This window comes from Myodes glareolus, chromosome 25 (assembly GCF_982192425.1).
Source record: "Myodes glareolus chromosome 25, mMyoGla1.1, whole genome shotgun sequence".
NCBI lineage: Eukaryota > Metazoa > Chordata > Mammalia > Rodentia > Cricetidae > Myodes > Myodes glareolus.
The window spans coordinates 44,505,858-44,524,106 of NC_142050.1; the positions used below are offsets into that span (position 1 = coordinate 44,505,858).

General features: G+C 42.9%; 1 protein-coding gene across 1 annotated transcript in view; it reads left to right on the forward strand.

The window, feature by feature from the left end:
• Cntnap2 (contactin associated protein 2) overlaps nt 1-18,249 on the forward strand; it is a 2,060,022-nt gene that overhangs the window by 1,763,706 nt on the left and 278,067 nt on the right. Inside the window, exon 16 of the mRNA XM_085683653.2 lies at nt 7,324-7,494. Within this exon, the coding sequence (XP_085539779.1) occupies nt 7,324-7,494 (171 nt within the window). The remainder of the gene's footprint in view (nt 1-7,323; nt 7,495-18,249) is intronic.

Below are 18,249 nucleotides of genomic sequence, written 5' to 3' on the forward strand. Positions count from 1 at the left end.
GAGAAACAGAGAGTACAAAAAGCAAAAAAAAAAAAATTTCAGCAACATAACTAAGATGTTGCACCTAAAACAAAATAGCAACAACAAAAAAAAAATAGGAGAGAATGCTATGAAAGAGGGCTTCCAGAAAAAAAAAAAAAAGAAACTATACTTGGAAATTTTAAAATATGGTAGCTCAAATTAAAACACAATAGCAAGAGGTGGCAATGTAGCTCAGTAGTGGAGACTTTTCCTACCATGTGGAAGACCCTGGGTTCAGTTCTCAGCACTTCAGAACAACAACAACAAACAAGCAAATCTGCAAGACTGAAAATAATAATACTGGAAGGATGCTCAAAGTGATTACAAACAAAAGTTTTTTAAAAGATCAATATTAGGAATGAAAATGAGCAAGAAAAATCATGATAAATTAAAAATTAATAAGTTTAGAGGGGGAAAAAAAATCAAGGAATCTAGGTTTGTGACCCGACATGAGGAGGAGGTATGCACATGGTAATCAGAGCACATTAGCTTTCTGTACAGCAATCCAGACAGCTTGAGGGTTGTCTTCCTAGGGTGTCTCAATTAGGTGTGAAAGGAGAATAATGGTTTATCAGAAGAACACAGATTTGGAAAGTTAACCTCAAATCCTCCTACCTCCAAGAGGCTAACTCAAAGCATGCTTCTAGAAAATGAGGGTGCAGATCCAGAAAAGGGATGTCATGACATCTCCAAATCTGAGCATAGATTGCTGAAGAGGGGGAAAGGCAGGTTTGACAACAGCGGAAGAGATCACAGGACAAGAGTTAAACCCAAAGACCGACCTATCCAGATGGAAGCAGAGACAAAGAGGATGTCGCCAGAGTTCAAAGCCGTGATTGATAGATGACTGGAAATGTTTAAGGTTGGGAGAGGTTTGAGAAAAGCTGTAAAGCTGTGATAGTGGAAGATGGCAAAGACTAGATAGCTGAGCAAAGGGGGGGGAAATTATTCATCCTGGAGAAACAAAAGATTATTCAAAAGAGAAAATATAGCTACATTTGACTACTTGACTTATTAGAGAGTGACGCCTGTGCCATCTTACACATATAGATACTGAATTTTCATGGACCCCAAATTCTGCAGTGTGACTGTTTGGGAAAAATATTGCAAAGGGGACTGAGGAGGAAGGCTCTGCTAAAGCCTAAATCCTCATCTCACATCCAGGAAAATCAGTAAAACATATCTAAGCAACAATGAGAACCCTAAGAGAGACATACATAGATCTAATCTACATGGAAAGTAGAAAAAGACAAGATCTCCTGAGGAAATTGGGAGCATAGGGACCTTGGGAGAGGGTTGAAGGGGAGGGAAGAGGTAGGGAGGGGAGCAGAGAAAAATGTAGAGCTCAATAAAAATAATAATCATAAAAAAGAAATTCAAAACAAAAAACAAAAAATCTAAGCATATAAATTAATAAATTCCAAACAGAGGTATGTGTGTGTGCATGCATGCATGTGTTCATACATGTGTGTTTGTGTATGTGGAGGTCAGAGGTCAACTTCAGGTGTCTTTCTCCGTGCTTTCCACCTTATTTTTTGAGACAGGGTCTCTAGCTGCACCTGGAGATTGCTGATGGGCTATGTCTGTCTCACCCGCCTAACCTCTCAGTGCTGGAGTTAAGACTGTTACCCTCCTACACCCTGCATTGTGTGTGCTGAGGATCTAAATCCAATTACCCACGAAGTTAATCACCCCAGTCCCGGGTGTAGATATTTTTAAATACATGATGATAACTAAAAGAGTTTGAAGTATTGGAGAGGATTATCTCTGTGGAATTAGACTGGAGAAGTGAGCATGAGGCAAGACTGAGCTTGTACGTCCCTCTGACACCAGCAGGCGTTTATAACCCAGGCCCATGTCATACTTTGTGAGGAATGAAAACTGGACTTAAAATTAAGTACTGCTCCTCAGAAACTGTTTCTAGGAACTCTGAGACTGGAATTCGTGGACCAGATAAAGTAAGAGGCTGCTGGAGAATTTGAATGCATATACAGATGTAGAGTCACCACCAGTGACTACCTGAGGTTTACAGTGACACCGAGTTCGCCGTTTAGAGTGACACCTGGTCCGCTGTCCCGGCCCTCTCTGACACTTAGCTAGAGATGCCACTTTGCCTCCTCTGGACACATACAATAAGCCTGGCCTGCAGTATGTTTCTTTAAAGAGCTTCTCCCGTGATGGACTCATTTTCAAGCTTGACGAACTCTCAATGTCAAGCCAACCATTGGGCCACGCCTCTGAGGAGAGTTGCTCCAAGCCAGGACTGCACTCCTGAGCTTTTCCACCCACTTCATTATTCTGCTACTGTTGACTGACCCTTCTAGTCTCAGGTGCTCATTTCTATTCTGTATCACACCTTCCCTCTCGGTTTCCAACATGTCCCCCTCCTCCCTGCATGTGCTGACCCAGTCCCGACCACCTGCTGTCACTCACTCCTTTCCATCCAGGGACTCACTTATTCTGACTTGGTATTCTCATCCCTTGTGCTTCTCCCATCCATAGCACTGACCTTGAGAGCAGGTACAAATTGTGGCTATTTCAATAGCCTTAAGGTTATGAGACCATCAGTCTTGCAAATGTGTGGCGCTGTTCAATGAAGTCTATAGGGAATAATAGAAATAAAGTCATGAATGAAGAAAATTATGGTGTGCTGGTAGAATCAGTGTCTGGTTATCTGTAGGTGCTAAAGCAGCATTAGCCTTTATTGATATTTATTTAGCATCTTTAATACTCGGGGTACACATAAACAACATTTTGACCCATGAAGAGTTTACATATGGAATTAAAACTAGATATAAATGAGGAGTGACTAATCACTCATTTATTTAACAATTATTTATAGAGTACTGACTATATTCTGAGGCCAAAGGTTATGGAGATGAAATGGTTTTATCCCAGCTTCCACGGAGCTTATGTTCGAGTAGGAGCAATATAAACAAGCAGTAATAATGCTATCACTCCCTGCATGGTGGAATGCAATGCACACTGGGGAAAACTCTTGCATTATTTGCTGTAACTCAGAGTCCAGAGTCTGGTTTACAGACTTTTCAGGCAAGACTCAGAAAAGGTCACCAGGGTCTGGAGCAGCAGCGTTAAACCCTTTTCCTTTCTACACATGCACTGAAAGTGAGCTCACAGGGCCAGAGAAAGGATTCTGAAGGATTCTGCAGTAAGAGCAGCACCGCTGCTCCTCCAGAGGACCTGGCTTTGATTCCCAGCACCCACATGGCAGCTCACAACTGCCTGTAACTTCAGTACCAAGGAATCTAATATCTGCTTCTGTTTGGGCAGGCACCAGGCAACCCTGTGGTGCACAAAGATACATAACAGGCAAAATATCCATACACGGAAAAGAAAAATAATAATATCTCTTTTGAAAAGAAAGTAAACTCACATCCCACTGAGCACAGTTACTTATTTGTTCTTGCTGATACTTCATAGGTGTGTGTGTGTGTGTGTGTGGGTGGGTGTGTGTGTGTGTGTGTTACACTATAACTAAAGTAGACATTTAAAAGGAAAGAGAGTAAACCAGGACAGTGACTCAGTAGGTAAAGTGTTTGTTGCATAAACCTGATGAACTGAGGTCAATCCCCAGATGCCACAGTGGAAGAAGAAAACTGACTGTCAAAAGTCATCTTCTGAGCTCCACACCCACACCACAGCAGGTGTGCATCTGCACAAACACACACACTCACACGCATGCGTACATACCACACACACTGATAATAAGTAAAATATTATTTAAATAAACTACGTAAAACTTATTTAAATATTATTTAAATTAAATTAAGTAAGCACTATAAATGAGCTGGGATATCCTCTGCTGTTTCAGTCTCTCCTCTCCTCCCAACGCCTGTGTTGATGACAACTGTGATCTCACCAGACCAGGCCAGAGCAGAGGCTCTCCTGCTGCTCATGAAGAGTCTGGATTTGGTGACTTCATCCATAGATTTGGGACAATCACAAGCAGCAAAAGTAGCATGTGACAATCCAGACCTTTCCAGGACCCTGGGAAACATTACTAGTACAGATTTGGTTTCCCTATGAATATGACCATTCAAAGATCCTCGTAAACACCACGAGTACAAGGCTTGGTTTCCCTGTGAATACGCCCATTCAATAAACTGAAACAGAAGCTGCTTAGTGAGCACAGAATAGAACAAATGGGATCGCCATCTGTAAAAATGTTTCATCAAACGAGAAGAGCTGATTGAACTGCCCTGCTCGTCTCTGGGTATATTCCTGTCGGAATAACTAGGCCTGGACCTCAAATAGATACTGACATGTTTTCCTTTCAGCTTTCGCTTTCCTAGAATCACTTCAGACAACTGCCCTTCTGTTAATGCATCGCCACCTCAGATAATAAGAATGTACTTGATTGGATTGAAACTTGAAAACATTAATTACATTCCTGTCCTGGGGATCCAACCTAAAGAGAGAGAATTGCTCTGCATACAGCTGGAGGAACACAGGGACTTGAATCCTGGCAGACTCCTAGGTTGTTAAAGGACTTTCCTTTCCCTGCTTAGAACCAGCAGAATCCTCCTGGCCCCAGGAGATACATCTTCACCCACTCCAGCTTTGGGGTTCTTGATGGGTGAGGCAGCCACTCATTTGCTTTAGGTTTTCTCAAAGAATTACTAGGCTTCCTGGTTACTGGGACAGTGTCCCTCTCTCCCTAACTCTCCCTACATGAAAGATCAGGTATGGACCCAGGAAGGAGGCTCAGCCCTTGGATAACATCATCAGCATTGGGGACAGTACAGATCCTTTCTTTTTCTAGTATTAACCTGCCCGCTATCGTGATCTTTTTTCCCAAAAATGAGCCCATAGTCTCCTCCTGAAATCTATGAACAGTTAAAACACAATAAACTAAAACTACGCAACGACTTTCATTCACCTTAAGAGCAATCAATCTCTACCCCCAACATTTCTTTTTTGAGTTAGGGTCTCAAGAAGCCCAGCCTGAACTCTCCTTCTCCAGAGAGCCAAGAAAGGCCTTAAACTTCTGATCCTCCTGTCTCCAGATCCTGGGTTACAGGCATGAACCTCCATTGCTGGCTATGCAGTGCTAAGGGTCAAAGACATGCTAGGCAAGCACTGTCCTAACAGAGCTGCAGCCTCAACCCTTTACAAATCATTTTCCTCTAGTGGAGACACCTACAGACATATTTTCTCAGACTTGTCAGTTATATATTATCTACTAAAATAGTTAAAAGTGAGACCATTATTCTGGGACAACTCCAGAGAATAAGAAATATTAGCAACTCTTTTATGTCATCCATTCAACCCCTTAGCCAATGTGTTTAAATTCTTAGCAAACTGCAACCCAATTCAACTGAAGAGTATAACAAAACTCAAGCTTAACTAGTCAGAAATCATCAATCAATTTTTGGCTGTATCTATGGATTTGGCAGCTGAATTGCATTCCCAAAATAATCTTTAGAAGCTAGGAGTATGGCTCAGTTTGTAAAGAGCTTTCCACTCAAGCAAGAGGCCCTGAGTTCAATCTCCTGCACCTCACAAATAAAAGCCAGATATGGTGACACACATTTGTAACCCTAGTGCTGGGGAAGCCTAGGAAGGTTCCCTTGGGCTCACCGACCGGCCAACCAGCATGGCTTAGTCATTAATCTTCAGCCCACTGACTGCCTGCTCAAAAACACAGGGCCAGCAAGATGGCTCAGCCAGTGCTACACAAGCCTGGCAACCTTAGTTTGACCTTCCAGCCTTCAGGACACACAGAGAGGTGAAAGGAAAGAATCGGCTCCATATAGAAACATGTGTCAACTTCTCCCTGTTGTTATTCTGTAAACAATCCAGTATGCTCATTGCATCATGGCATTCCCATTGTATTAATATTACAAGGAATCTGCAGATGTGTACAGAAGGATGTGCATAAATTATATGCAAGTATTTCAAGATTTTATGTAAGGGACTTCCATTCTCTGACTTTGATATCCACCAAGGTACTGGAACTAAACAAAGAATAATGGGAATCAACTGTGTTGTCTCTGGTTTGTTTCCGTGAACACCTAAGTTTCTCTTCTTGCCCTCCCCAACTGGTTGCATTAAGCCACTTACAGTCTGGTGTTGCTTTATTGAGAAATCACTGAGGTGGCTCACATAAACTCATTAAAATTTTAATGTGCGTATCTATAATGCATTTAACTTTAAATATTCCATGCACTTATCTGGATGTCACTACAACCTAGATGCCTACAAAAACAAATCGCGTTAGTGAGGTAAGAAGGTAATTTAATATCTGAGCAGAACAATACTGCATGTTTAATTTAAAAATATAGCTTAAGTATAGCAGTGCCAACATAAAGTTAAAGAATAGTAATTGGATTTAATGTCGCATATATACACGGTTTTCATTAAAGGAAAGAAAGTGAAGTTTATGTATGAGCATAAACTAATGAAGTGAGCTCAGCTCACCTGTTGTGCCCTTCAGACAACAGGTACAGCACATACCATTGAAACAGATTGTAGAATTAGCATAAAGCTCAAAGCTTTAGTAAGCTTCAAAACACAACTGCGTATTTTGATCTTCGCCTGGGATGGTTAAATGTGCACATTAGAAAGGAGTCTCCACAAGAGATCAAGTTGCAAGTCAGGTTATGGTCCCGTATTAACTTCTTGATCCATTTGTTCTGATGGAATCTGAGTAAGGTGGTGAGGAGTTTTGTTATGCTTTGTAAATTCTTCTTGAGACACTGGCCACTCTGACAGGCAAGGGTTGGGAAGGAAGGATCATGCCTTCCCAGGAGTTCAGGGGCTGATGGACTAAGAGCACCTGGGTGAGTTCAGATGGCATCCGATTCCAGGCTCTGGTGTCCCGGGACCAATGATTACACCAGGTTCTCGTGATCAGAAGCAGGACAGAGAGTGTTTATTAAGAGAAGAGCAGCCCCAAGACGGAAAGTGGGCGGGTGAGCTAAGGGAGAAGCTGCATGGGTTGTAAGGCCCTTATAGTACCCACTGCTCCCATCTAAAGAACCCTGAGCATGCTCTGTTCTTTAGATGAAGCTCAAGGAAAGACAAGTTTCCCGTCTTGCTCTGCAAACTGGCCCCTTTCACATACAAATCCCGATGTTTCAGACCCTATTCCCCTGCCACTCCTGGAGCTCTCTGTACAGCTCGAAGGCAGCTCCGCTGAAGAGTCTCTGCTCGCTCAACAACTGTTTAGGGGAGCATGGCTGTTGCCCGTCAAGGCTTGGTAAACTCAAGAAATAAAGCCTTTTACGTAATTTTACTAACCAAGGTTAAACTATCTTGTCTTCTCTCTTCGTCCCACAGGAAATTATTGGAATGCTGCCTCCTTCCCGAATCCATCCTCCTACCTGCACTTCTCTACCTTCCAAGGAGAAACCAGTGCTGACATTTCTTTCTACTTCAAGACGTTAATCCCTCGGGGCGTGTTTCTGGAAAATCTGGGGAACACGGACTTCATCAAACTGGAGCTGAAGTGTGAGTATCTGTTTTCTGTCAACATGGTAGTGGCCACTCTGATCACAGAGATATCTCCAGAAGGTGGACCAAGAAGACAAGAAAACACTGCTCTCCTAATGGTAGGAAAGCATGCAGTAGAGCTCCTTATTCAATGTGCTTGCCTTCCAGGGAAGTAGGTTAAAAGTGGACAGAGGTGTGTAAACTGACTGGAAGCACAGAGAGTAGAGGAGCCAACATGAGGAAAGCGGAAGGAATACATAAAGACAGCGTGACTGAGGCAGTCATGGATCAGTCAGCTGATGGAACAGAAGACTGGTGTGTGCTTTTCTCAATGAAGTTCTGCAGCCATGCCTTCCGAAAAGGTGTAGGGTTATAATTTGTTTAGCCAAGGACATAGAAATGCAGAGTCAGGCCCAGTTGGCCTTGGATCCACCAACTGTGTGGAGCTCTCTACTTTGGGGCTGCCTCCATGGGAAGACAGGCCAGGCAAATCCACAAACAATTCTTGGCTCACCAAGGCCCTTGGATCCTCAGGGCCCGAGTTCAGATTTAGAAAGCTCTAACATGCAGACCTCCAGGTTAAATGATTACTTGCCAGACTCTTCTATGTGCTGAGATAAATCAAAATCATGTGTAAAACCCTACACCCAGTCTTCTGCCAGATCTCAGCCCCTGCCAAGTATATCAGACCGGCTTCCTCCCCACAACCTTACCCTTTATGTTCTCTGTAATACTGTTGGCTTATGCCTCTGTTCCAAAAATAATTCCAAATCCATTTCCCAGGATATCTAAGCTTTTTCTCTTTTTGTACTTATAAATATGCAATGCACCATTTTAAAAAGATTATCTCTCATAAACATTTTTTTCTGTTGGAATCCCACTGGGTTCTCTTTTTAAAAGATAGATTGTGATATTGCAAAAATGGGTAAAGGTGTCAGAGAAAGAGTTTCAGATTCAAACCCAAATTTGGGATTGAGTAACTTAATCTCTTTGGATCCCAATTTTCTGAACTATAAAAGTATGATGTTAATTTGGGGAGATTGTTCTGAAAATGGGGAGCAGATATTTGTGGAGAATTTCAGTGTCTAGTAAGTGCCAGATTATCTCCCCACGTTTGCCCATTTTGTTGCAGGGTTTTTCAGTTATGACAGGATCTTTCTCAACTCAGTTGTACTGGAACCAGGGTCCTAAGGTACCAGATGCTTGGATATCTTAAAGATCAACCTGAGACAATGACTCCAAATCCCTTGTCTCATTCCAAGCAAGGTTAAAGATGTGCACTTTCCTGAAAGTCTGCACAGCAGAAGCAAAATTCACTGAGAATTAAGAACAATAAGAAATTGAGGGAAAGTGACAGAAATTCCTGAGAGGAGAGATTTCCAAGAAAAGGAAAGACTGTCAAGTTCCTTTGTCCAGGGGCTTTTACAGGGCCATCGCAGATGCTGGATAAAGGCCTGTTGGTTTGACTCGTTTTCTGGGCTATCGTGACTGAGTCAATAGAGACCCACGTGATCCAGTCTGTCCCCCTGGACCAGTTGTGAAAATGATTCTGTGTTGTCTGTGTATTGTGCATCCCTGACTCCAGCCGTGTTAGTTATGGACCTTGACTGATGGGGAAGTTCAGCCGATCACATTTGGCTAGGGTGTGGCTGCCTGGGGCCAAGGAACAAGGACCTGAAAATCCAGGTTCCCGCCCCTTGTTCTCTCTCTCTCTCTCTCTCCCGGCTGCCTGTGTGCTCGCTGGATCCCGGTCGTGTGAGTTTTCTCTGTTTTCCAATTGTTAAATTATATTACTTGTCTTTGAGCTGGTCTGGTTAGTTCTAACTGCTGGTCGACCACGCCCATCACTTGACTGTCAATAACTGTTAGTCCTTTGGCCCGCATCACTACCCTCAGATTCTGCAGGTGCCCCAGGAGTTGTTAATCATCCTATATTCTCTTTAGTCTCATATTTACATAGTCAGCTATAGCTTTCCCATGGCAGAGAGAGAACGCAGCCCCAGCCGCCAAGATGTAGCTGCAGTCTTTCTTGATTGCCTCATATCTATCTAGCTGGAGGCCTGAGGTAGTCCCCTAGGCAAAAGCTCATTGTTAGAAGTCATCCTTCTTATATTGAGTCGGCTGCAATCAGCTTCATTAGAATCAAGAATTTAGGAAAGGATGATAATGCATTAAATATGTCCCTGGGGGCTTTAGGGGAAGAAACAACTGGTCTGCCATCTCTGCCCCCAGATCCCTGTCTCTCTCCTTATCTGTCTTGTTCAATGATCTCATATTTAACTGCAGGCCTCCTTTTCATCTTCCTCGCTGGTCCAGACCTTGCTACGTGAACCATTCACCTTCCTCTAACCCCAGCCTCTGTTCTCTCGGCAACAGACCTGGGCAACTTGCAGTTTTCACCATGGGCAGGATCTGATTACACAGAAGACTGAAAATAGTCTGGCCCTAGAATTAAAACTAATTAATTTATTGATTAAAATGCCCTCTCTACTGAATTAGGGCTCATAATTATTAAAATGGGATTTTTCATTTCCTTTGGTTAAAATTAATTTAATCAACTATGTTCTTACTTCCACATTCGTTAGATGGCATATTAGAAATATCCCATGGTCAAAAAAGAAAAAAAAATGGACAGCTCTATATTTGAAAAGTTCTACACTTTTCTATAATGTTACTTGGGCTCTCTGACTGATTTATCTGCTTGTATTTAGTCATGTCTGGATAGGAAGGAAAACAAGCCGAGCTCAGAGAGAGCAGGTGTCTTGACTTTCCACATATATCAAAGAATTTCATTTATTTCTTATTGAGGGAAATCTTCAGAGATGCTTGCATTAGGAGCCTCAAGCTTCACCTGCTGCACTGAGACTCCTTCCTTGCAGGTCTTCCCGAACAATGAGAAGTGTAGTAGAAGGTGAATTACAGCCTCCATCTGGTCATACCACTGATATTTTCTGTCACATAGTTTATACAGGGTGAAGACATACAGGATCTTTAAGATGGAGACTTGAAGCAGTCTCTTCTAGAGCCTCCTGTGCCTTCTAAAAGTCAGTAAAAGTGAAAATATTTTCTGAAGACCCCTGGCTGACAGACAGTAGACACCATCAGTTTGTGCATCTCCACTAGAATTCAAAGTTACCTTAGTGTGTTCTGTGCAGCAGGGCATGGCAGACGTGTGAACATGAGAGAAACACACTCAGTGTAAGTAAGAAGAGCTTCCGTGAAGCTGTCAACACCTAAGTGACACTGAGGCACAAGGTAGTTTATAGTGTACATGGGCCTACAGTGTTTCAGCCTGGGAGAGGGCTGAGCCAACCCGTCTTGAATATGTAAGTTCTCACAGGTTCCACACAACTGTTAAAGCACTTTTGTAAAAGTGAAAGGAGTGGTGTTGTATTGTGCATGTGTGAGTAAAACACCCAAGGACAACTGACAAGGGGAATTATTTAGCTCCGCTCAAGATTTCACAGAGTTAGTGTATGGTCAGGTGACCCCATGCACTTGGGCAGAACATCACAGCAGAAAGGGTTTGTGTCACCTGGAAGTCGTGGACTTGAGAGATGACCTGGAAGAAGAGAAGGGGCGTGCTGCAGAAAGGGATCAGGGCAAGATAGAGCCCCGAGAGCAGCCACAGTGGCCTAGTTCCTTCTAGAAAACCCTTCCCAATAGTGCCATCAAATTACGATCCATCAGGAGATTAATGCATTCATTAGCTCAGAGCCCCCAGGATCTAATTGTCTCTGGAACCATAATAGACACACACAGGTGCACCCCACTTAATCCAGTCAAGCTAATAATGAAGATGAACCATCAAATGGTATTATATCAGCTGTTTGTTAAGAACGTAGATTAAGACTGACAAGGTAGAAAGGTATCTCCCAAGGAAGAGAATGAGCATTTTAAATAATATGTGAAAATTTTCTTAGGGGAGGGCATGTTTACAAGGGTTGACAATCCTAGTGTGTGAGCTGTAGGAATGACATGTCCCACTAGGATGAAAATGGTAGCCCTCGGCATATAAGCAGCAGGTTTGCAAAGGCCCTAGGAAAGGAGCATGCATGCATCTGCACAGGACCGAAGGGAAGGACCCTGGAGGATCTGTGACTGACGCCTGGTCTGGCAGGCCCTCACAGCCTAATGTTTTAGATTGGGCTTCAATCTGTTTACTCATCTTTTTTTTTTTCTACAAGCAACATGGAGGGAGAAAGCCTGGCATGGTTGGCACTTGCTAGCACCTCGCTAGTCCCAATTATTCATTTCGACTTTTCTGTGTTGGATCTGGGATGGTGGGTGAAGAACTCCTTCAGTAGCTGACTCCCAGAGGGCCCAGGCAGTGCTTTTCTGCAAGCAACCTTTGTTTAAACGCCCTCTCCTTTTCCCCCCATTTAGTTCGTTCGCCTTTCCGATAGGAATTTAAATGTTGTTTCTCTGTGTGTGTCTCAGAGGAATTTTGTCACAGTGCATGCCTACATGTTGCTTTCCAGAATAGCAGCCCCGTTAATTAACTACATTGTGGCCTTCTGTCAAGAGTAGAGGATGCTTGACTCGGAGAACAGTGAGCTTGTGTACCACAAGTTAATGAGATGTCATCAACATCCTTTGCACAGGCAGAAAAACCCAAGATAAAATCTGAGCGATCTTACTCATTAGCGTATTTTAAGGTAAAATTTTGACTGTTTCTCACTTACTGTCTAATGTTTATTCATTTATCCAGTGAGTTTTGCCTGGCTGTTGACTAGGCTTCTGGTACTGTTATAGGTGCTGAGGGAGCGTGCTCAAGTACACTCTCTTCCCTGCACACATGTGACCATTTGGAAAGCAGGCAAGAGAATAGTTGGTTGTATATTACCAGGCCAACTCAGCCTTCTTGGGTCATTTTGGCTCTGACCTTGTTTCAGACTCTTTAGACACATCATCCCCCATTCTAATAACCCTCTGAAGTCAACATACCGTTCACACTTCCACTTTACAAGTGAGGAAACTGAGGCATAAGGGGAGGATGGTCACACAGCTATGAAGTGCAGAGCTAGGGCTTGGCCTCAACCTTTGGCCCCTGAGTTAACACTGTGACCTTGGCAGTGCTCCGCCTCCCTCAACAGACAGACTGCCTGTGAGTGCTGATGGAGAATATTAAAGCTGACTGGAGTGACAGGCTCTTCCCTGGGAATGTAATGCTTTAATTAAATTTTGATGGATGAGCAGGAGTCGATAAGGTAAAGACGAGAGGAAAGCAGGAATCTGGAAAGGAAGGGCGGGTCAGGATAACACCAAAGGAATGAAAATATGGAGGACTGAGCAGAGAGACTCAGAAGGGAGTCAGACAGCGGGCAGTGTCTTATGTATCAGAGCGGCAGTGTGAGAGTCAGAAGGCAGGCGAGCTTAGTGCTCAGTGCTCCCATTTCTGGGGCAGAATTTGGCCTGACTGAAAATGAAAGTTGTGGTGAGTTGGGGTGAAGCATGAGCAGACTGGCATGCATCAGGACAATTAATAGAAACCGGATACTTGGGTCCATATTTTATCATGAAACGCCTGAGGAAGGCTGAGCTTCTGAATGTCTTATCTAGCTCATATTTTGATGGTGAAAATCCTACTGGCGTGGTTCAGGTTCTTGCAAGGGCCCCTCTTGACCATGTAGCTTATTAGATACAATGGCAGCTATACTTGAAAATGATAGTCTAGTCAAACAGGAAGTCAGAGAGAGATCTGGATTCCGGTGTAGGCTCCTATCACCATTCCATCCTATGATGACTTATTCGAGAAAGTCAATATTTCCTTCTACTGATATGTTCTCAGTGACAGACCATTAGACCCTACTCCTTTAAGGTCCCATTCTGTCTTCCACAGCCATTGGGGGCTAAGACTCCAATATCCATCCTTTTAGAGGGTAAATCAAACCACAGCATTGGATAAGAAGTGATGGCCGGTATTGAGATCATGAAAGAATGATGGAGCCTAGTGTAGAGAAAAGAGAATTTTATGTACTCGGTATATAGATGAGAGCGCCTAAAACAAAGATGGAGAGAAAGGAGGCAAGATGTGCAAGAATGAAAAGCCACCCAAGCTCAGGGATGACAAATAGCTGACATTAGACAGAGACAATGGTAATGATGTCCTGGAGACTCCATAGAATTTCAGAGATGGATAAAAGGGAGTTAGACACTACTGAGAAGCCGCTAGGCCAGAGTCATGAAGTGGCTGTTAGACTTGATGTGGGCTCGTCATTATCAACCAGTAAGGGAAGGTTGGGGATATGGCTCAGCAGGGATCACTTGCCTAGCATGTGCAAGGCCACAGGTTAGATCTCCAGCAGCACGGCAGAAACAAATTGATTGAGCCATCGCTGAAGTGAATGGAAATGGGCTCAGGGCTCAAAGAAAAATGATTTTATTTATTACTCTTTTGTTTGAAGATGGAAGAGATGTGATTGTATGTATATACTACAGGAAAAGTCTTGCAACAAAGAGGAGAGATCAGAGACCAGGGGAGACTGAGAAAGTGAGATCCTCTGAGAAGGCTGGCACGGGTGACGTGAGCCTCGTGGCGTCAGGAAGCAAAGGGGAAAACGGTCAAATGAGAGAAGGCCCAAGGCAGCACAGAGCACCTCCCAGGCATTCTCCATGTAAACCAGAACTTCTGTTGTTGTTGCTCTTGTAAATTTGTTGGAAGCTTTCTAAGTAGCAGGCACTGTTCTGAAGTTTATGATACAATTCTTAGAGATTTCATAAAAAAACAATTATCCAAACTCTACAGAGGAGGAAACTACAGAGGAGGCACACAGTCACTCAGGTGATTTCAGATATGATAGTTTGAGTTCTTTAAACACAATAAGTTAATGATAACAATGGACAGAAGTTATTAAAGCTTTCAGGAAAGAAGCATGTAAGCAGTTCTGAGAATGGAAAGGGGATGAGTCAACACCAAGCTGAATGGAAAAGAGCAGGCAGAGGAGGTGGCGTAGCTGGATGGAGGAGTCGGAGAAGGAATTCCAGGAGGAGACAGCGTAACCATAGGGAACAGGGTGGCTGGTGGGAAAACTTGGTATTGTGATAACAGGAAATATGACATGATTCTAAATATAAATAAATATTCATACCTACCCAGTATTTATTGAATGCTATATATGTACCCAAAGAATATAAGATTACTGTATAGTAACCTCTCATTCTAGTGGGTCAGACTGTCCATCTCTGTTGTTGTAAAACAATATTTTGCTTGCATGTTGTTTTGTTTTGCTTTGTTTTTGTGGTGTTAAGACTCGAACACACAACTCCACACACACTAGAGAAGTACTCCACCACTGACCTACACCCTCAGCATCAAAGTAATATTCTTTTTTTCTTCTTTCTTTTTTTTTTCTTTTTTCTTCTATCTTAGTTAGGGTTTTATTATTGGTTTTTTGTTTTGTTTTTGTTTTTTTAAATTTATTTATTTTTTCAAAGTAATATTCTTAATGGATGAAATGAATATTCAAAGTGTAAGCAACATGCTGCCCTGGGTATCTTCCTGGAGAATAAAAAAAAGTTCTGGAGACATGGTATCACTTTAACCGAGTCTCAAAATAAATAAGACAGAACATCCAGTACCAGGGTGCAAAAGAAAAAAAAAAAAAGAACTGTAGCTTTATAGAGTGAATATGCCAGATGGATGTGGCTGTAGCACACAGCAGTGCTGTGAGGGCAGTGGGAACACGGTCCATACACGTTTCGAGGACCACAGGCATGCCTGACACATGGGAGGAACTGAACAGACATTCATTAACTGAATAAAATGAATAATGCGGTGCTGTTCGAAGAAAGCGCCATGGAAACTCTAAGCAGAGAATGAGACTGGTGCCATTGAAGAGCTGGTGGTCAAACCAGGAAAATTGCTTTGGGAAACAGGAGTACAGAACATGGTTACTGAACTGCTGGAGTTTAAGATGTTACAGGAAAGTGGTTTGAGCGATACGAACAGAGGTGCGTGTTCTGACCATGCTAGTGGAATGAATGAAAGGCTTGTGTCAGGGTTGTGGCGAGGGTTGAGGTCCTCCACATCACTATTGATGTCTCTAACCGTGAGAGAAGGGAACCGTCTGGACGAGGAAGCTCCTCCAATGACGACAGCCATGAGAGGTCAGAAATGCATCCCAGGGCATCCTAGGGCATCCGAGAGCATCCGAGGCCATCCTAGGGCACTGATGAATGAGGACTCTGGAGCCATAGAATGGAAAGAGCACAGGGAAAGGAAGAGTAGGCCCACCGCTCCTGGCATAGGGTATGGAGCCTGAAACTGGCTGCTGTGATGCAGAGGGTTGTGTATTAGGATCCTATTAAAGTGGACTAGCTATAATGAACAGCGGGAAGGGTTTGCTAGAAATAAAGGTCTTCTTTCAAGGCAAAAGAAGATATTTAAACAAAATTTCAAAGGAAATTCATGAAACAGATGAGATTTTTGAAGGGCATGATTATTGAACAGGGAACAGTCACGTGAGCAGCAATCAGAAACTGAAAAACTTTAGCATCAGCTCCCGTGTTCTCCGAGTTTGAGGTTACTCAGATATCAGGATGAGTCAGAGAAAATATCAGCCGTTAACAGAAATATTTACTCGAGAAGTGTGGAGGCAGCAGTCTAAATGCCCTACTAATCTTAGGCAGGGGTATTAAAGAAAACCGCTCATTTCCAGCATGCGGCCTTCGGCAGCACACACGCTCTCGGAAGCTACAGAAGAAATTGCTCTGCAGTATGTAGAACGGGATGAATCAGAAGCAGTAAATTAACGACAATTCATGTACCACTACTTCAGAATTGGAGCAATTTTTCGATGTTAAAAAGAGTTTCATGCATGTATAAGCAAGGAATGTGGAATTCCACTTACCGGGCTGTAGGCTATGGGCCTTATTTAGGATGCTTCTTAAAATGCTATGGGTTTTTGCTGATACAAGCCAGGTGTTTACACCTGGATTCTTCCTTTTAACTATTCAAGCCAGTCTTGACTATGGACATGAATTTAGGATGAATATGAGCATTTCTGTCCCTTTGCAAGTCTACCTATGCCTTCACTTTGTATTCAGGATTCAAAATCTGCAGAAGAGCTCTGGACTGGTCATTGCTATGTATAAGAAAAGAATTACCCTTTCAAAAATTCTTTAAAGTTATAAATATTTACTCACAACACTTGAAGATGTTTTCAATTCTTCTAATTCTTGTCCTGGGTTTTTTAGTTTGGATGATGACTTTAAAAAAATCTTAGCGTAGATTAAAGATAAGATTATGTCTTATTAAAGCTGCGTGTGTGTCGGTGCTATTAGGAGATGTATACAGAAATAATCAGAGGATGCGAATTGGATTGTGTTTTTCCTGACTTCTTCACTGTTTACAGCTGATAGGAAAGTTTTATGCACATGTAACATAGGCATGTTGCAATGACAAAGATAAATTTTGAATAAATTGTCCCCTAGATATGAAATTTTTGCTCTTACCTTAGGGTCCACCCATGCCTGCTAGTCTGGAACTTTCCAGACAAAGCTGGGGATTCATTGGTCAGATGTAACTAACTCTCTGAAGAATTTGTCGTCTTGACTTCTCCCACCATTCTTTAGAGGCAGCTTCAGAAGACAGCCCAGCTGTCTGGCAGACTCACACGGCAACCCATGTCACTCAGTGGCCTCTCTTTTCCATCATGAGCTTGTAGGCTTGTTCTGCTTGCTTCTGTACTGCAACAGAGGGTAACATTTTTTATCTTTATGTAAAGAATGAACACATTTGGAGGCATGACACATATGGAAACATGTATCCAGCTCAACACTGACGTTTGTGTGTTTTGCTGAACTAAAAAAGAAATCTTGCTGTGAGAATCATCTCAGAGGACAAAATGTTAATGAAACACTTGACTTTCTAAATAAGAAAGAAAAAATAAAACAGGATTCTCAGCAGACCAGCCCAAAGCCATTTCCAGGATTTCCAGTCTGTGTCGTGTTCATATGTGAAGTCAGCTGAAGCTGGGCTATTTGTAAAGGCCCTTCCAGCCTTCGCCACTCTGCAGACCCATCAGTGACCACCAACTGTGCATGTCGCTTCCCACCTTCAGCCCCCAGAGGACTCATGATTAATGAGGCCTTCACTGTTCCTGCAGTGACTCGCAGCTCTCCTAGAGGTACCCAGAAGGTATATTTCCCAGAACTAATAATACGTGTTTGTAGAAATTCCGGTGGCGACCATTGATGCTTGGTCATAAGTGACGCTAACGATCCCCAAGAATGTTCCATAAAAGACCTGAGCTGAGCACATCACAGTAAAAGTCCGGTCTCCACCCAAGCACCTTCTCCTGTGCTCCCTACTCATTAACATCATTGTTCTCTGCATCACCCATATTTGCAAACTCAAAGTGATCATTGGGTTTCACTTACCTCTCCATATTGGGCAGACGGTTTGTCTTGAGAGAACACTGTGTATTGAAACAGATATCACTGCTCCCCCTGGAGGCTTCACGCCAGAGCAACACTAGACAAAGCATTGGTTCCATCTTATTACAGTGAGGTGGATGGAAAATAGAGGCAAAGGTAGTAAAACCTCAAACTCCTTTCTCTGTCTCGCAGGATGGCTTTGTCCCTTGACATCCCTGGATCCTTGACTCAAATTGTCTCATAATGTGTGTCCCTCCTTCTGGTACCTTCCTTTGGCATCTGCCTTTCCCATTGCAGCACAGGTTCTACAAACCTGATGCTAATATTCTGTCCTTAGAAGTCATAATGATTTCTCGTGCCTTGTAAGATCATGTTCAAACCAGCAAGACCATG